Source organism: Ptychodera flava, chromosome 14, assembly GCF_041260155.1.
Source record: "Ptychodera flava strain L36383 chromosome 14, AS_Pfla_20210202, whole genome shotgun sequence".
NCBI lineage: Eukaryota > Metazoa > Hemichordata > Enteropneusta > Ptychoderidae > Ptychodera > Ptychodera flava.
In genome coordinates, this window is record NC_091941.1 from 10,681,622 (window position 1) to 10,702,725 (window position 21,104).

Sequence of the window (21,104 nt, forward strand, 5' to 3'; positions counted from 1 at the left end):
ATTTTGTCAAAATCTGTATAAAAATGACTTGGGTATATTTTATAAAGACGAGAAAAACTGACTTTGGCATTCAAAGGGCTAACTACATCAGCCACTGTAGCATGAATATCCTGTCAGACATGACTATATGTTCTAATCGATGTCAGTCAGCTACTCCATAACTTGCAATAGCGACTTTTCAATCCTGGAGTTGGTCAAGAATTCTGTAACATGACAGCATCAATGTCAAATAAATGACTAATCCAAAGTTTGGCTCCACTTTATGTCGTGTTTGGTTGTTTTGCTCTTTCAGTGAACATCGATGGAATGGAGTGGCCCAGCGTTAAATTCTTCCAGATCTCTGCCCAGTGGTCAACTCATATCAAACACTTTCCTCTCCTGATGTTCGCACACAGCCATGAAATGCCACACTGAAAATACTCCAAGCTCAGAGCAATCAGAGAAAAAAAAAACTTTGAATGTCTTCCCGATCAAGGTGCTTTGAACAATGACGACTCGCGAATTGTCATTGGTCGTCTGAGCCACATGATTGGCACATGATCCGAAGAGACAAGTTTTGCAACATGTTGACGTGTTGAAGCAGAGGCGGTTAATGAGCTGTGAAGCCACGTTCCTTTTTGAGGGCAAGTCAATTTATTTGCCTCACGATGTACCGTAAGGCTAGGTGATGTACACTGGTTGCCGGGAGGCACCACCACAATTCTACTCAACTATTATGTTACATGGTCTGAAAGATGAAATATAGTACTGTACAGCGTACTCAATGTAAGTTACAATGTAAACGGGAAATTGCAATGGTATTTTGTTGCAGAGGATAAAATTACAGGCTCAGTATTAAAGATTTTTCGAAACAACAGATCTTCAACACATTTCCATAGTAACAAGCCCAGGCTTTGAAAACGGAATGATTAAAGAGAGTATGCCATGCGCTTGCTTATACAATAATTTTCATGTCTATCTGGTATGTTCCAGACACAAATGAATAGACCTTTATTAGCCAAATTGCAAAAAAAAATTAGTTTCTTCATGGAATTTCACAGAATACTGCCAAGTTTTCCCACCTTCATTGGTTATTGCGTGAGTGAAATTTAAAAAAATTCAACTCCTTTGAAATCTTCAAATGAAGCACAAAATAATGATAATTTCTCACTGTATTTTGAGTCTGGTTGGCTCATTACCTCCAAAATCAAAATTAGTTTAGTAAGGACGAGAATGTGCCAAAGTGCCAAATATTGTTTGTTTGTTTTTTACTTGGCGGAATAGGTATGTTGAATTAGAACATGCACGGTTACAGACAACTCCTACCAACAGAATTTTGCAATTCCCATGAAAAATAAACTTATGATTCAATTTGTTTCATTGTGTAAAGCTGCTCTGTTAATAGTCCAAAGTCGCCAAGCAGGTTTGTGAAAATATTTCAGGGGCCATGGTGCAACTTTTAGAGGGTGCAAGAAATTGAAAAAAGTCACTGATGACACAAAGGGTTCATGGTAGTTGATTTGTAGAACATTTTGAAATAGGTTAAGAATAAGAGTACAATTAGAATAGTCCAAAATACTGATGGCTGAACAATAACTTGCTCGAGCTACTTTGAAATAGCATATTTTGGTAAACGGTTTTCCTTTAATTTGCCGTACTTTCATGCTGAGTCAGCAGTTTCCAACAGATCCACAGAAATTGGCATAGCCCAGTCAAAGTAGTTCCATTGAGCTCCAGTATCACTGTGCTGAAGATATCTTCCAAATTAAATTTTCCATAGGAATAAGCATCGTCTGTAACAACCAGGGACATACATAATAATCTCCATTATCTTTTTGAACACCTTTTTTCAGGTTTTAATACGTTCTTTTGTAACCAAAATTACATTTTGCTGGTAGTCAAAACATTAACCCTTTCACCACCATGGTTTGACCCAAAGTCATTGTTATCAATGGTGTTTGTGGACCGGTTTACAGGAAATTAGGGGTGGACAGATTAAATATTGACACCAGTGTATTTGCCAAGCTTGGATTTAAAATAATACCAAGGTTTTGAAGTCTGTTATCATAGTCTAGCACATGTTGAGTGGAAAGGAGTTTTTTCAGTGCAAAAAAATGGTTCATGCCAAATTCAGTGTTGAAAAACATTTGAAAATGAGTAAGCTTTCTCTGAAGCAGTATTTTCATTCCACAAAAGAGAGAAGACTAATGAAATATTCTCAAAGAATGATTATCTGTTTAGAAATGAAATGGCTGTATGATATTAGGTCAGCATAGCTGGTCTCCAACACACTGCAATTTTGCCAACTGCTTGGTCAATCGGTATTACGAGCCAACAATTTTTAATTTTTTTGAAATTGCTATGTATAAACTTTGTTTAAAAACAATGTTTTCTTGTTTTGTTTTGTTTTGTATCCAGTATGATGTCCTTTAACCTTGACAATAGAGGGGGTAGGGGACAAAAACATGTTCTATTTGTAAACTGTTCCTGGGTGTGTAGTTATCTTGGATACGTACTGTCATGTTTTGTCCAGTAAAGTTTTGCAGACTTGTCTGTAATGTGCAAAGCATAAGGTGGCAATTTGAAGTGTAGAATATCACGGTTATTGTGTTTTTAATAAGCCAAGTGTTTGACAAAAGGGTGCAATCTTACAGGTTTTACAATGCTGCTCAACTCTTGAACTCACACTTTTGTAGATATTGTACGTGTAATATGTGCAGTCAGTCAAAAAAGAGGCTTGTTCATATTCTTTGCATTTTGTGTATATTTTTTTTTCTATCAGAGTTTATTATTGTAAACTGAGGCAGTCATAAATGCGCCAGTTGAAATATTATGGGTCAGGAACCTCACAGTTGTGCTACACAAAAGCGACAAGTCCCTCGGTCACAATCCGTCAAATTTTAACATTAAACAGCCACTTTGATATTTTGAATTTGAGAGCTGAGACAGAAACCACCACAAAAGCAATGGTTTGATAAACCCTGCTATGCAAAATTTTCACCAACTTCAGAGATGTTCACTGAAACAAACCTTACTTGTTTTATCAGAAAACTTTTATCAGAGAATCGTTAAATGAACTACACCATGGTTATTCTCTTATGTTAACCAAAATCTTACTCCAAAAAAATGGGAAAGAGAGCTCCCCGATGTTGCTCTACCAATTGAGTTACATTACATTTGGCTCATGTATTTTTCAATGTTTGGAAGGGGACGTGGAATACAATATTAGTAGACTCTTTTACATTGTAAATATACCTGTTTATCCCAGCATTATATATTAATTTCAAATTATAATTATGTAATTATTCTATCCTTCTCTTTAAAAGTTTTATAAAATATAAAGTATCTTGTAATGGCTACTCATCATGAAAGTCACACTAGACAAACAAGGCGACACACAGACAACTCATAAACACCGCAGAAAATAATAGCTTGTCAATAAATGGCCACAACATTTACAGTATTAGTGAATTCTGATGTAAGATTTTACCATATTTTCTTTTCTTTTCTAAGCATTATTGCATTTCAAACAGTGCTTTGTCTTTTTTCAATGTCTGCCAGTTGGTTTGCCATATTTATTATTTTTCAATCAACTCCGTTTCATTCTTCTAAGTGTTCAACTTTCCAGTACCTCATAATGTTGTCATTTAGCACAAAAGAGAAAGTAATTCTTTTTTCTTATACAACTGAAAAAAAAAACATGGAGAAAAGTCCTATTTTGTATATTATATTTGGTATTGATATTATGAAGTTAGACTAGAACGGCAATACACATAAAAGTGCATGAATGGTCCCTTTTAAAGAGGAAATTTAATGTCTTGAAAAAAAAATCTTGTTATTGTGCTATTTCATAATACTACTTATGCTGCCATGGGTTTAACAGAACTGCAACACTGTTCAAAGGTGAGGCAGAAATGTTAACGGATCAGTTCAACCAGAAATAAAAGTCAGAAATGGCATTCAGCTAGACTGTCCTGTGTCTTGTGTGTTATTCTTGGGGGGGGGGGGGGGGGGGGGGGGGGGGGGGGGGAGATTCTTTTCATGGAGCACCTTGCCCATCCAAGCAGAATCTGTTTTACATCCTCTTCCCTGTAATCATGTTCCATAGTGGGAATTCACTGTTAAATTTGCCATGAGCAGTTTTCAATTTAGTAGTATCTACTAATCTATGTCACCCTTGTCAGTGAGAGAGAACTTTTGAGAATGAATCAGTGTTGCTGATAAATCTTCACTTAACATGTAACATGACAGCTGATTGGTGTTCTAATGTCCCTTAACATGTAACATGGCAGCTGATTGGTGCTCTGATTTCATAAAATCATGCCAAGTGACATGACTGCTGATTCAAAGTACAGGCATCTTGACAACATCCATATCAATATGAAGAGAACCCAAAACATTGATGAAAGCAAGATGCCTGGAAAGTCACCTTTGTTTATTTGTGTTGTCTCATAAAATGGTTGTATTCTTGCAGAATTCAAAATTTTATTCTCTGTCATCCAATTTCATTACTGCTGTGTATGCCATTGTGCAATGTACCATGTCTTCATGTGGGAGAATAATGTATGTGTGACATGCAGAATCTATCTTCCACATACATTGTGTACCCAGATTTCATATTTTGCAGAACTTCAGTAAAAATTTACTTTCTCATTTTACTGAGGAGTGCAATCAGTCTTGGTGTAACAACATTGAATGTGTATTTTACAGTGATTGAATGTGTATTTGACAGTGAAATTATTTACTGACAAAAATCAAAATTTCTGTCATCGAAATATTTTAGGTCATATTTTTCAAGTTACAGACAGCGAAAACATGTCAATCCTCATGAATCATGAAAGTCAAAAAGATTCATATTTTCTGAAGTTGGCAGCTTTGTCACTAAAATGTCCAACTCTGGTGGTCATGTAAGGAATATTGCCAATATGGTAATGATTCATAACATGAAGGACACTCCAAATATTTAAAGCTGCATTAACAAGGGCCTTGGGCTGTAAATTTTTTGAGAAATAATTCTTTACTAGAGGCACACTGTGGTTTGGAATGGATAATTTCGTGTTCTGTAAGCCTTGGAATTCCAATAGAAGTTCCATAGAGGGCAGAGACCCTTTGCATGTGCCACAGCTATTATGATAAAAAATCGTCCACACTCGAGCAATACAAGATATCAGATTTGGTAAATTAAACACACTGGGGTAGCTTTCCCTTCTTAACAAAAAAAACACCAGTCTTTAAAAAAGAAGTACTTTTAATGTAGAACCTCAAAAGATACATATGACCATGTACAAAGAGGTTGGCAAAAATGTTTGTCGACAATACACACCTCCAATGACTTAACATTTATACCAATTCTCGACCGCAGGCCATCCGGGTACTTGTGGGTTCTTACGTCATTTTTGCGTCACAGCGCCGTGGGGAAGTTCGGATTTTTCAGCCACCAAAGCAATATTCAAAGTTTCAATATACATAAATGACATAACCTTTAGTTCTAATTTTTTTCCACACAATTTCTGTATCATTCTCTCTTCTGTATCATCTGATCTCTCATTCACCTCGCTCATATGCGTTTCACCTACTGACGTCACTCCCCAGTTGAGATACAAGATATCAGATTTGGTAAATTAAACACACTGGGGTAGCTTTCCCTTCTTAACAAAAAAACACCAGTCTTTAAAAAAGAAGTACTTTTAATGTAGAACCTCAAAAGATACATATGACCATGTACAAAGAGGTTGGCAAAAATGTTTGTCGACAATACACACCTCCAATGACTTAACATTTATACCAATTCTCGACCGCAGGCCATCCGGGTACTTGTGGGTTCTTACGTCATTTTTGCGTCACAGCGCCGTGGGGAAGTTCGGATTTTTCAGCCACTAAAGCAATATTCAAAGTTTCAATATACATAAATGACAAAACCTTTAGTTCTAATTTTTTCCCACACAATTTCTGTATCATTCTCTCTTCTGTATCATCTGATCTCTCATTCACCTCGCTCGTATGCGTTTCACCTACTGACGTCACTCCGCGGTGGAGAATAATTGATTTTGTTGAAGACACGTCCTGCATACATTGCAGATGAGTCTATTGTGTACTAACAAATGACAGAACATGGTTCAGTTCAAAGAGCATATTTCTTGATTTGCTTCCAGAAACAAGAAAAGTCTGCACCACTTGGCCAGTCGCCTGCTTCATTCTACCAGATTTTCCTCACATTTATATTTTCAAAGCAAACTGTAAAAGTTCTCACCTGTTACTGAAACTGAAAAAGTGTTTAAGGAGACTATAAAAAATTCTAACTTTATTTGAAAACTTGAAACCTTGAAATACATGACTCTTTTTGACACAAAAGTAAACTTAAAGACCAGGTTAACAAAATACTCTTCAAAATATGTAGATAGCTGAAACAATATCAAAGTTCATCTATTGAAGAGCTGTTTCTCTCCATCCATCCATGCATACAATCATTCCTGAATTTTTCAGCTGACGTGCAAAAGGGCAAGGCAACCGAGGTGTTGCCACTTTGTGTCACAGCTCGTTGCTAATGTACAGGTATTGCTATCGTGACAACCATGTTGAAATGTTATTAACTGACCATTAAGTCACTTTCAGAAAGTGGATGGTGTCGTCAAGACAACTGATGATGACCTCCTTTTCTCCATCATTGTCTACATCGGCTGTTGCCATGGAGTTGACCCAATCGGATGTTGTGTATTTTGTTATCAGCTGCCAAGAAGGAAAGATAATGGATATTACCAAATTTGGTAAAATGACTTTAAGGGAGAGCAGCAGGTAAAATTGTACGATGTACTAAAAACAGGGGGCAAGGATTATGTGTCTATTCCTTGAAAGGGTTTAAGAAATATGAGGAATATGAGCACAAAAGTCAGCAGCCTGGAAATTAGTGTGTTTCTTCAGGTTTAAAATCGATACTGTAGGTAATTTCCTTTGCAGAATATAAAGATTACATAAAGAACATCTAGCAATATTAGCCATACTTTCTCTGGGGGATTTAAATACAAAGCAATAAAACTTTAACTAAAAGGATGTAGATTTTTGACATCTGGGTGCTTCATCAAGCATCCTAGGGTGCCGATGGTATGACAAGGGTATGTATGTCTGTGTGTAGCACATTTGTTTCATTTTAATTCGAAAAGCACTCAATAACATATTTGTTAAAAGGTAAACAGATTGATGTGGTTCTTTCACAGATCCTCAAAATTTATTGGGTATGATCATTTGATAATTGGTGAATTGTCTTACAGAACAGCGCCCCCAGTGTTCAATACTATTTTCCAGATATCATTTTTACAATGTACATGTATACTAGTAACTGTTATACATCACTTTTTACAATATCAATTCAATTCAATTCAAATTACTTTACTTTCCATTAATGAAACACACACAAATGGAAAATTTTCTCTAGGCACTACAACTGACCACGACTGATCACCTTGTCATTTTTGAAAATTTTGGGGATCATCAATTTTTCATAACTTTTAAGGACTCAATTTCAATTTCAAGGACTTTGCCAGCTGGTAAGGACTTTGCCAGCTGGTAAGGACTTTCCAGGTGTGTACAGACACTGCAACATCTAGTTTTTTTAAGGAGTACGAGTGACTATTTGTGATACTGCTGATGGATCCTATTGTTGTGAAAGAAATTCACCAATGCACTACCGGGTATTTTATGCAAGGTTATCTCATCTCGGATGTGTTGTTTGTAAGGAAATGTAAACACCCCACGGCTAATCTGATGTTAAATTGTAGCAGAAACCATATTGACTCATCTCACTCAAGAAAATTCCATGTAACAAATGATTCGCGTGATTTTATAGAATTACGTGATTTTAGTACTAGCACACACGTTGATATAAAAACAGAAATAAAATTAGACACTGCAGAATACACAACATGGAAGTAGCACTAAAGATGATCTACCTTTCCAGTATGGTACAGCATTACAGAATTGAAATGGCCGGCACAGAGTAGGTAATCCATTTCACCATCATCACTGGTTGGCAAGGTCATGACCTGGGTCAAAGGTAAGTGTACACTGCCATATTCAACTGAGTATATCTACAGAACGGAATAAAAAAGTATCTGATGTGTTACTGCAGAGAAATGGCTCAGCAACTGAATCAAAGAGATTAGTTAAGATTAACCATTACTGAAATAATAACATTGATTTCAATACACACATTCCAAGCAATATAAAAAATGTTTTATTGTAAAAAACTTTAAAAAGGGAAAACTTATGAAAATAGAAACAGTTATTCCGTCATAAGTGTTTGTACACTATTAACATTCCTGCACCCTGTTAGATGCCAGCATAAAAAACGCAAAGTTCAAATTTTTCTGTTTATGGAAAGTCAGGAATTACCTGAAAGTGACTCATAATGTAGATTGAGCCATCTTGACCAGCCAGTGCTATCTGTGATGTCACACCATTGATTGGACCACCAGTCTCAGCTTCTGTCTCGGGTAGAAATTGACCACTGCACATCTAGAAAAACAAATCCAAGATTAGCTCAGCTAGGTAGTAAGGCTATACATGTGAAATATCTGACCGTTGCAACGAGCATGGAGCTTTCTCTTTTGGTAGCTCCATGCAACGAGGAAGACCTTGATTTTAGAAGAGGCGGGAGCTGCCATTCTTGGGTTTTCACTTGTGAAATTGTTGGTGTTGAGAGGATCAAGTGTTCATGCATTCCAAAGCTTTGTGAACTGTGAATGCATAGGATTCATCCATCCTGATCTAAAGTTGTATTTTGATTGGAGAAAGGTAACTGTTTTTTGAGAAATTTTGCTGCGCATGCGGCATGAGAAACAGGCTAAAACACCCACTCCTTTCCATTGCACAGGCAACTGCCAGATGCGTACGGTGTGTCAACAAAAAAAAGAAGGTCAAAGGAAACACCAATGCAATGTGATAGAGTATGCATATACTTACAGCTGTGACCACTGTGTGGGTGTACAATGTCTGCACCACACTGCCTTGCTGCAGTACATGTAGACGCTGACAGTCATCACATGCCAACACATAATTACTGACATTACCTGATGAACTGCTCAAATTGGCTGCCAGTAAACATGTAACGACTGGTTGCTTTGATACACTCTGGAGATAAATCAAATATAAAAACATATTTTTCAAATAATATATACAAAATATACTACCGGTACAGGATTTCATTATTACACACACACACACACACACACACACACACACACACAGACAGATATATATATATATATATATATATATATATATATATATATATATATATATATATATATATATATATATATATATATATATATATATATATATATATATATATATATATATATATATATATGTGTGTGTGTGTGTGTGTGTATGTGTGTGTATATCAGCTTGATCACAAGATTTGTCAACAGGTAGATTTGCTATACTGTATTCAGTGTTGTAGCCAGCCTGAGGACACGCCCTTGCGATAATGTCCAAAAAACGGAACCCGTTGTCCTGCATTCTCGTGTACTGCAGGTCACCTTGGGCGTCCTCATGAGTCGACTGTGTTCAATGGGCGTAATTTGCAAGTAATATCTGTTATTGTTTTGCATGATTATTTTGAGGCTTATACTTATGTACTTTTGAAGCAGTGATTAAAGTAACTTATATGCTGCACTTGGTTGTGGTCTGACTGAGCTGTGATTTGATGCAGACACAGTATACTGTTACTATAACGGCGCTGTCCCGGTACCTTGAATTTTGTTTTGTAAAACTAATTTATAATAAAATAATACAAAATAATACAAAATTTGATTGACAGCTGACATATGTTGTCCCAAAAATGTGTAAAATATCCGCAAAACTAAATGGTAGCAGGACACAGTGTCCCCTGGTTGGACATTCCTGGCTGCAACACTGCTGCATTGTGGCATGTGATAAAACTATGTTGCTATGAAGATACAGAAAGGGCACTTACTACAATATTTGAATAAACTGAAACTCATAGAGTCAGTGTACTTTGTAATCTAGCTGTTAACTTTTGTATTACATAGACGGTAGATTTCACAGTTACACATATAAATGTGTGTGTTGAATGAGACAATAAAACAGTATTCATTGAAAGCAAAAGTCTTTGAGCACATTTACCCATATCTCTGTATTGATAGGAATCTTGAGTAAAAACGTCGAATCTCTGCAGCAATAACTTTTACACACTTATAAACTGACATGCAGAAAATTTAACTACCAATGGAATTTTATCAAAGAAAACACTCCCCATGCAATGGCATTATGATGATAGACCCTGTCTTATTCCTTATTTGCTTTTTGGCTATTCATAATGTTATTCTCAACCGCAATTCCACCACCTCAAATAGGTCATGTTGTTAGTTTGAGGTTATTGAGAGCCATTAGTAAATTAACTTTTTTAACTAACTGCTGATATCATGGTTTGTCACACTTCTACCTTTCAAATAAAATTAAGTAAATGAAAAAAAAATATCCTTGTGGCAGACTAACTTACTGTACATAGGTCTATCACAAAAGCAATTTCCAATTTCTTCCATGAAATTTTTTGATTTTCTATTGACTGGAATATTTTGCAATATGGCTTATGGCTTACAAAAAAGCTAGAGTACAGTTGCCCTGTTGACTTGAACAGTGGTGTGTGTGTGTGTATGTATATATATATATATATATATATATATATATATATATATATATATATATATATATATATATATATATATATATATATATATATATATATATATATATATATATATATATATATATATATATATATATATATACTAACCGATGATGTCCTTTCAAACAGTATCCTACATTAGCACTGAACAGTGTAGAAATAAAGTCACGTTCCCTGTACTTACATGTGAAATATTATGTCATTGATGACAGTGAGACTAGATACCATTTACTAAAAGAGCTAATTGTCACTTCTAACATTGTTTCTTTACAGAGGCATTGTCATGGCAACGGGATGAAAGCACCCATCCCCCCTTACAGATGAGTCAACCCATCACTGGGAATCCATGTTCTGAGATCTAACAAGCGTCTGTGTAACAGTTACATGTTTGTCCTCGTTAAACTTGATCGCATTAGGGCACAGATTCATGAAATGCTTGATGCATTGCTACTCAGCCTACAGGGTGTGTTTGAAAGAGCTACACCGAGAGAGAACTTTAATACTGTTCCAATTAATATTACTTCTGACAAATAAATAATCTCTCAATGAATATTATTTATTGCCCTAGGTCACAAACAAGGAAATCAAAAACATAAAGCATACATGGGCAAAGTCTATCTTTGTTTTTTCATTCATATATAAGCTTATTGCTACATACTTTTCATCCTCCTTATCACACACAATGAGTAAAAACTCAATTAGTTTGAACTGGGCATGTGTTAATAAACAAGTTATCAGCAACCGAGAACGCTAATTTGCACACTGTTCCTTTGTACCATATTTATTCAAAAACATATTCTGTCTATGAAAAAATCCAATAACATATTTACACTCTGGAAACAGACGTTAAAGCATAATCACCAATTAGAAGGATTCAATCACAAAAAGAAAGATATGTGTCCGGACAGACTTGCCTAAGTATGTGCTTCAGAAATCAGAAAATGATAGTTAAATTCTGCAATTGTCACATGACAAACTGATGTGGATGATTTAGTCACAGTGCTGGTTCTGACACCACCTTTCAGAGAATGCAGTTCAGATTCATCAGAGTAGCGGTGACATACCGGTATATATGTAGATTAACAATCCTAATACTGTACATCAAAATAAATCTGGCAGCCATATTGGATTATACTGCCAAACAAATTTATGTATATATGTACACCAAAACCTGTTAGCTTGGAACAAGGCAGTTCAGGTATGTCTGAATCATGACTTTGTTGTCGATGGAAAAACAAAATTTGCAATTCCTCCAGAACTTTATCCCTCAAACTAAAAAACAACATAGTCCAGGTCTCTCAACACATTAATGAATATGAAGTACCACTGTGATACAATATCTGAGCAGATAAATACATAACAATAAAGCCGTTTTTATATCCTCTAAATTGCAGCAAATGCTTGGTCATGTATCCATGGCAACTACTCTCAGTATTTTGATAGATTTGGTTCATGGCACACTCTGACAAGCAAATTCATGAAATCAACGATGCATCGCCAATAAAGGATTATGTGTTAGACAAGGATGACATCTACTTCAATATTGAATAACCTGTCTCGTTCTTTTGCTTACCTTGAAATAAAATATGACAAAAAAGATTTCAAAGGTCTGTGTTTCATATTAATATGATGCTAACCTCAGTGGCTTGTAGTCATTTCTCAGATTAAGAGGCTTTTTTGACGTGTATAAATGCAATTCCTTTTTAATGCATTGATGTGAGAATATGCGGATAAAATGAAAAGCCTGCATCAAGAATGAAAGAAACTAAACTTGATTACAAGCAATAAAGATATCTGCTGGGTTAATGCAAAGTGTCACCTTTCACAACCCAGGCGAATTAACTTTGGACAAAGTAATTATTTCAAGAATGATTACTTAATGGTTGGAAAACAAGATGGAAAAGAAGGCAGCATGTAAGTCAACCTAGACGTGTGCTGAGTGACACATGATATGAAACAGCAGTCTGATACAAGAATTCTGATCCTGACACAATAATGATAAGAGAGAGGGTAATTGGGAAATGTTGTCAACAACCTCACTAAACATAGTTATCACTGTTACTTCGAAAAGGAAGAAGAGTTCATTTCCTTACATCACATTTCTTCATTCAGGAAACTGCGTTTTATGAAACACCTCTGTTGCCATGGCATTATTATTTTCCATCCGCCTCCTGTGGTTACTAGGACACAGCTTAGCCTGTGATTCACGGCTTCGTCTGTTTTCTCATTTTGTGAACATTTTGAACCCAAAAGGCTGGGTAACAACGAACGAAAACAACTAACCCTAACCGTAAAAAATTGCCAGTCATGGGTACTTTTTAAGCAAATTCTTCTGAACAGTTGCATTTAATTTGCTGCTACTTTCAAACCAACACTTGAGCAAATATCAACACTTCTGTTCAAGCTACACCTGAGCAAATAATCATACCCTATTCGTCCACCCAATGCCTGACATCACTGGACAGTTGCCATGACAACAGCGACAGGGGAAATAGCCAGCTCTCATTTTTCTTCTTAATACGAAGAAGGCAAAGTACAAAATAATGTGATTTGAACAGCCACTATTAACAAGGTGTCAAGTTAGATTAAATGTGTACTTCATGTCAACAAAATCCAATGTTGTTACACTGGATAAAAATCAATTTGTTTTGGAGCTACTGATGATTTCCTTTTGAAAACGACACACGTCACAAAAACATGAAATCAGAAATACCACTCACTAACAATTGTAGGTTTGTTGCTGAATATGTCATCACACGTACGACACTGGTTTCTAATTCTGCTGACTGAAATTCACACAAAATTTGTCTATTTTGCACTTGTATTCAATATTGCATCTTGTGATCAGATCTGTTTGTTGACATTCGATATTTATCATTTCAATGATACACATGCAGCAACAGTACCAATTTTAGCCATTGTTTTAGAAAGCCTGTTAAAAACAATTTGGGGAAAATATTTATTTGTGCATATCAATGACACAACAGTGATGTCATTACATCTCCACTATAGATCTTACACGAGTCAGATCTTGTTACTGAAGTACGTGTTCTCAATAACATTAAAGCTCCATAAGCTGTTTCTTTTGGTTATTTTTTCAGAACTTTTGTTCTGTGGTTTCCCCACACTTTCTGCATTGAATCCCTAAACTGTGATTTAATGCCAAGTATTTAGCATATCAACACAACCTATATGAGTATAATTTACATTGTTATTGTTGAAAATTGCATTCAAGTCCGGACTAGAATTCATTTGTAAACAATAAACGATGATCACTGCACATATAAAAGCTGTGTTGACAAAAAGAATACTCAAAATTTCAGCATGACAAATGGAATAGGGTCAGACATGGTAGTTGATATACAGAAGCAGAATACTGAAAAACTTGCCACAAGTTACAGCTTATGTCCCTTTAAATAAATGCCATTCAAGAAGGGAAGCGTGAGACAACTGGTCCCTCACTCAACATGGTGGGGGTCACAAAATGATATTAAACATGAATGATAGTTTTTGAGCACGAATAACAGAATGTCATGCGTAAGTGTGCCATTTTTTCATTCCAATTCATGCTAAATACCATTGTTATAACGTTTATCCAGTAACACTCAGAGAGTGTATCAAAAGTGAACAGTGATGTGAAAAATGAAGATAAGTTTGTCACACTTTGCTGCAGGACAAAGACGTGATGCAAGTCTGCTTGCTGATTATTCCTAATCCAAGTTGCGGATCTGTGTTTAAATCTGGATTATTATCAGTGGCCCATGGCAAGAAAAATCTACATTGGTGAAGATATGGCTGACACTAAAGAAAAAGACAAATGACTTTCAAACCAATTTGAAGTACTTTATAACAGGGCTGTTTGTTAAAAAAAAAACATTTGAAATCAATTTGATATTTTTTAGGGGCGCAAGTTTGGGAAGCATAAATAAAGATACATGTATTGGGAGATAAAACTTTTTCCAGCTGTCTCCAAGAATGGACGCCATTTGTGGCAATGGCTCATTTATAGCATAATACTGGCAAAGAATTCAATGGCGATTGTACTGTATCACCAGACACAATTAAAGTGACCACAATTTTCTGCATAGTCCTTTGATATGAATATTCATAAGTACGGTGTGCTGACCGCTGACCGTGCGCACCATGGAGATCATTTGAAAAGTAACCCAATGAAAACAGAAATAGAGCAACATTGCCTGTATGTGCTACTGGAAAAGACAAGACTTTATTATTTGTGTGTTGTCAATGATGTCTTCCGTGAGAGCACACACAGCTTGGGTGTTCATAACAGACAGCCTGTGGAAAGATTGGCTATTTCTAGTAAGACAAGCTGTTTCCTTATGTGAATGCATTGATCCAGTTGAAAGAGATTTGATGTAACTTGGAAATGCTGGTGATTTTTACAAGTCTTTAAACCTTGATAAAAAACAAAGCCAGACATGTACATGTATACTGAAAAAAAGCATAGATATAAAGATAACAAAGAAAGACGTATGTACTGAAAAACCTTCTAGTAAGGTAGATGTTGTGAAATCGCGACTTCTCTCCCCACATAGATTTCAAAACCTATTATGTAATTTCAATTTTCTTTCCACAATGCTCAAACCATATGCTATACTACCGTATTTGATTTGATTCATGATTTTCCAACCTGTGAAACACCATAAAATACTTCAAATAGCCAGAACAGACGTGATGAAATTCCCTTTTTACACAAAAGAAGTCCCAAGGTAGACTTGCCAAACATGAGACCTAAGTTTTACACTACTCCTGGCATTACTAACTATTGAAAACAGCTAAATCTGAATTGATTGGTATGTTCTTTCAAAAACAGATCAATGTTTGATTTTCATGCTGCTTCTATGAAAGAGAGAAAAACTGTGAAAATAATTGACAGTAGATCTTTATTTACAAAATATGAAATTTAGAGAATGCAAATAAAGGGGATTTATCTCATTTACATGCAAATTACACGAATCTATCTCATTTACATGTAAATTAATACCTTTTTTAAAGGTATTCCAAGTGACAATCAGTTCTCACAGCAATATGGCAATCTCATAATTGGTGACAGATTTTTGTCCATGGTAAGTTCAAACTCTGAAACCATATGTGTATGGTCTTCAGAAGATTACTCAGAGATGTAAAGCTTATGCAAATAACCATAACTGCCTCCAAAACTGAGTTTTCATATCATTGTCATGCAGATTATAAATGCCTCATACTTCTTTGGTGTTTCCAGATCAGGAGTTGCACAGACCATGCTATGATATTCGTGACATTTGAACTCACTGGCTTTTTCCTTATCAATATTGCTAAAAATTGCAAGATTTATTGAACTTACAGTAAGACAAACCAAACTAATAGAGACAAAGAAATCAGTCAATGTCATTTTCAGTGAGTTTGTCATGTACTTTACACTCATTAAAAAATTCATATTGATAAAATGCAATATATTTCAAAATCATGCCTTTGGTAAGCCCATAAATTATTTTCCCAATGTGTACAAATAACAAAAAATTTTGCAACATAAAAAGTATGATATCTTAATTTCCAGCAGCTGTTGTTCCAATGTTATTTTGGCTTGAAAAATGTTTCTGAAAAAACATTAACTCTGAATGCGACTCAACAAAAAATCCCTTATCATTAAAAGTGCCGAAGAATAAACTTTACTTTACCTGAAGAAGTGGGATGTCTGACAATCGTAGACGCCACAAAGGCTGATATGGTAAGAAGGCATTTATGTTACCACCATTATCACCGACAACAACGCTCAAATTTCCAGCTGTTAAAAGAGAGATTACAGTGGTAATGAGAAGAAAAAGATGAGAAAGATGAGAATGAGGTTGATGTGGTGTTACCATGGTAACACTGCTTGACTTATAAAATGCAGTAAAGGAGGCACAATTGTAGGCTTTAACAATACACATATGAACTCTGACAGGATATGTTAATTGTTAAGTTCAAGATCATCTGTCATTTGGCTCTATTGCTCTTGGTTTGTACAATCAACTACCTACGATTGACACTGAACAAAAAACAAAATCATCAAAAATATAAATTTCCATGAATTATCATCATATAAGCTGGCATGGGAAATGTATTCTTACAACTTTCTCAATCTGGTATCTATCCAGCCATTCATAAAAACAGTCTATGATCTGAAATATTCATTCTTGCTGACAATTTAAGAACTGATGCGACAAGGAAAATACACAAACATTTCATTTCAGTAGAGGTATACTCCCCGTTATTCCAAAGAAATCTTCACAAAATTTTAAAATTCTTACTTGCATCATGATCCACTTGCAACTCATCAACGCTCTGTTCAGAGAAACTACATCGATTCACTATCTGTTCATTACAGAATATGGTGATGACGCCACCAGAATGGCCGACCAATAGATCAATGGAACCAAACTTTGTGATGTCATGGAGGAGCAAGCTCTGTATTGGACCACCTTTGGTTTCCAAGGTACACTTCAGCTGTAACAACAACAAAATGACAAATGTTTAACAGAACTGATCGATGTGCTCTGTATCATATCAGAGCTGTTTATATTCAATCACATGTGTGTATGTGTGTGTATGTTGGTAATAGATATGCACAGAAATTTAATAAGAATCGTCAATGTTATATACACAGGTATTAGTAACCATAGTAACTTGAACAAGTAAACAATCAAATATTGAAAAAAGACAAATCTTCATGATGCAATATTTAAATGTACATTTTAATTCTTGGTGAATCAAGTCCACATAACTTGAGTCAGGTAAAATCTTAGAATCCTTAGATCCATATCTTTTGCAGACTTTTTTTACAGTAAATGCCTCAAAATATTGGCATCAACAATTCCACATTGCGACGTTTCTCAGTGTTTTATCAGTGTTTCTGTTCTTGTCTGTTTGTTATTGTCTTTTTCATTTCAAGGTAAATATACGTTTGTTGTAAATAATTATAATACATAGAAGGCACCTCGAAATTGAAAGATAAAAACTTTTGCTCATACTATTTTACTTCAGGAAACTTTGACTATGCTCATTCAAAATCTTGAGTAAAAATAGCTGCTGACCTACAATTTCTACCACATGCACTGCTCTGCAGGGGTTGAAATTTCGTTCTGTGCGCTTAGCAGACGTGCTGAATGCGTTCCCAGTTTGCTTCCAATTGCTCTGTGAAGTGCGTGACAGGCATCCCAAAAACACTTTAATTTTCACTTTTTCCTGGTAAAATTGGACTAAAAAGGTGTATAATAATAAGGTTATTCACACATACCTGGATTTCTGTCCTCGTATACTGTACACTTTGGTATTGTCCTCGATGCTATGCGTCTCTGACAATACCTTGGTTGCACAATGTATTCAGACATAAATCCCAGTATTAGGCAAATAATCTTATATTATTTATCATTTATATAATACAAAATTGAAGTTTTCAGTGGTTTATGTGATTTCTATGACTTACTTTCAGCTCATCCCTACTTCCAGCTGTGGGGAAATCATAGACACGAATAACACCATCCTCACATCCTAAAATAATGACTTGAGTGGAATACCTGTGATGAAACAAAGAGAAGCAAGAGTTTTCATCGACAAATAAAACATAAGCATTCTGCCTCCTGTCAAGCCCATTTCATGAAATAAGCTTACTTGCTGGTCATTTAGAAAGGACCACAAAAGAGATGGAAATGTCTGCCTGCCCCTCCCCACCTGAAAAGTACTGATACAGCCTAATATTAGGGTGACCGGATGAGAGGCCCTCCTATTGCCTACAATGGGGTTGACACAAGTTTTCTGAGAGTGAATGCTCGAAATCGAAGGCATAAAGGGGGACCCAGGTAGTGATAAATTGTACAAATTCACCTTAAGTATGTAACAGTTGTGCACATTTATATCTATGAACATGGTAATGACGTGAAAATCTTGAAGTTTACGAACACATTTTGTCAACAAACGTGAGAGGGGACGCCATCTTGGAAGTCGTCTACTCGCACACGAACGGTCACTATGAGAGATCGCGTGAACGAAAACACTTGCATTTCACAGTGAATGTTGTGAAGACTAGGAAGTCAAGATGAGTGCAAACATTTCCTAAAAAGGTCTTTTTTCTTCCGAGAAACTGCTGACAAAATTTTTACTTTGAAACGGCATGATTTTTGGCAACATTTTCCAGGAGGGAAGGAATGGCCATGCGGGCAAATTGTACCTTAGATATTTTTCTACTTGTTTTGTGCTCTAAAAAAGCTCAGCTATGCAGCGCAAATTAGCGCCAACGGTTTTTCCAAAGCAGGAAGTAAAGTTCGCAATAGTGCCGTACTTGAACAACGTGCTTTTTCACCGGTGCGCACCTGTCTCTGACCAGAAACAATGGCTTGTATCCATGATACTGTAAACACAAAGGTCAGCGTGAGGACAATCTTCCGTTTTCTTTCACTGGTACTCATCAACCCATACAATATTCTCACAGAAATAATTTGGAAACTATCGATGCACCTTTCACCGGACTCATTATTGTACAGTGAGTCATCTTTGAGCCATTTTAACAATATTTGATCCGATTTTTTGTCATATTGTCTCATTATTCCTCATTACAATATTCTCAGGGAAAGAATTTGGAAACTTTGATTATCCAGAGGCTGCCAAATTATGATCATGCTAATTAGCCAAATTATTTTTTCAGATTTGGACTTTGTACCAACACTTTCAACAGGCGCCATCAAGATTTTGGCAAAAAATTTCAGTTTTAAAAATCGTCCGGTCACCCTACTAATATTATAATGGTACAACCCTACCCTAACCATAGATGCCCTACCCTAACCCATCCCATTATCAAAAACTTTCCCCAAATGTATATAAGTACACCTCATGACCTAAAGCGTGCGAAGAAGCTTGACAAGATAGTGTTGTACAGGGTGAATTAAAGCTTCCGAAGTTACAAAGCTTGCAGGGAGACCTTTTTAGGTTCGAATCTCGGGGCCTCTGGCCCAATGCGGAAAAAAAGTGTATCATATTCATGGCTGAATGGAGGAGTTGGGTAGATTTGTGTGCAAGTATGTGTCCCCCATCCTCAACTGTTTAGGACACAAGTATTGAAGTAAGCTTGTGACAAGCGAGACTGCATTCATAGACCCTTCAGAAAAATGGTTCGTTTTTGGTGTTTTTATTTTCTCTCGAGGGTTTATGCTGCAATATATCATGTTCCTTCACCGAACTGACCACACGTGGATGTATATCCTTGTAATTAACTGGTATTATCATGATCCATGATCTGATGATGGACCTGGCAACAGTGTGTGAGATCGATTCTGAAATGAGCTTGGGATTATGCTTTCTCGATGTTCCCAACTTATTCCTACCAATACCATACCATGGAGGTGTCCATGTTCCTACTTGCCTGAAAACATGGCCAACTGCTAGTCTGTTACACTTGGCTAAAACTCTTTTTAGAGCCAGACATTTGAACGACGTCTTCAGTTTCATCTCCACTATTCACAAAGGTTTGGCGAAGGCGTCCATCGAAGCTTGTATGAACAGTGAAAGGCAGCATGTGTTTCCGCGCACCCAGCTGATTCGTACTTCCGGTTTTATTCTGCTGACGACACTGACGTGAGTACGTTATTTTAGTTTCTGTTTACATATCGAAAATAATCTTGTCTTCGGCAACACACCAAAATGATTTTGAAAATTAAAGCTCAGATGAAACGCCGATTCTTCTTTAGATTGCATTTACAAATATTGGAGGGGCGGAAGGAAATGGGGGCAGGTTGAAAGTTCGGAGGGGTACCCGTAGTAGAGGGGGATTTGAAAGGTTGGCATCTGAAAATAGTTTGGTTTAGCACATTTTCATATTCCACACTTTGGTGGTTGATTCAATAGAAAAATGAATGAATGATATTATAATTATTCAATCTGATTAAAATCAGATGTAGAGAAGGCGACTTTTCCACCTTTCCTTATTCTTTGCCCTTCCCCGAGTCGTCTCCGATTTTTATTCAGATTGGTGGATAATTATATATGCCTGAACAAATCTAATTTTAGAGCATTTCATGACCTTTATTTATTTTTTTTAAATTTAATTTTCATGATAAAAACAACAAGTTAACTTTGTAACAGGGGACAAAAGCTGCAAGTGAAGGTATTGAGCTGAGGGGAGTCTAAAACGAATTAAGATTTCAATCGTTAATCCTCCAGCGCCCCCTCCCCCCACCAGTTTATGTGAATGCAGCCTTATACATTGGGGAAACTAATCGTGAATGGCGCCCACGGACAATCCCTCTAGCCCATTTCACCCCCCCCCCCCCCATCAAATGGTTTACCTCATCACTTTTTTGGGCACTACATTCGTTGACTTGTCAGCGCGCATAAAATTTCACACACGAACATAGAAACAGACACAGACACACACATCACACAGGCTTAG

At 36.1% G+C, this 21,104-nt stretch overlaps 2 protein-coding genes across 14 annotated transcripts in view; one reads left to right on the plus strand and one right to left on the minus strand.

The window, feature by feature from the left end:
• LOC139149301 (phosphofurin acidic cluster sorting protein 1-like) overlaps positions 1–3,948 on the plus strand; it is a 77,294-nt gene extending 73,346 nt beyond the window's left edge. For all 13 annotated transcript variants that reach the window (XM_070720986.1, XM_070720988.1, XM_070720990.1 and 10 more), the window contains one exon: positions 293–3,948. In XM_070720986.1, the coding sequence (XP_070577087.1) occupies positions 293–414 (122 nt within the window). In that variant the 3' untranslated portion in view covers positions 415–3,948. The remainder of the gene's footprint in view (positions 1–292) is intronic.
• A 1,700-nt stretch (positions 3,949–5,648) lies between these two features.
• LOC139149311 (uncharacterized) lies at positions 5,649–20,263 on the minus strand. Its single transcript, XM_070721014.1, has 8 exons — positions 20,079–20,263; positions 18,150–18,240; positions 16,975–17,170; positions 16,363–16,469; positions 8,935–9,102; positions 8,365–8,487; positions 7,923–8,060; positions 5,649–6,705 (listed from the first exon to the last, which is right to left on the minus strand). The coding sequence occupies exons 1-8, from the start codon at positions 20,162–20,164 to the stop codon at positions 6,577–6,579; spliced, it is 1,038 nt and encodes a 345-aa protein (XP_070577115.1). The 5' UTR covers positions 20,165–20,263; the 3' UTR covers positions 5,649–6,576.
• Positions 20,264–21,104: the final 841 nt, after the last annotated feature.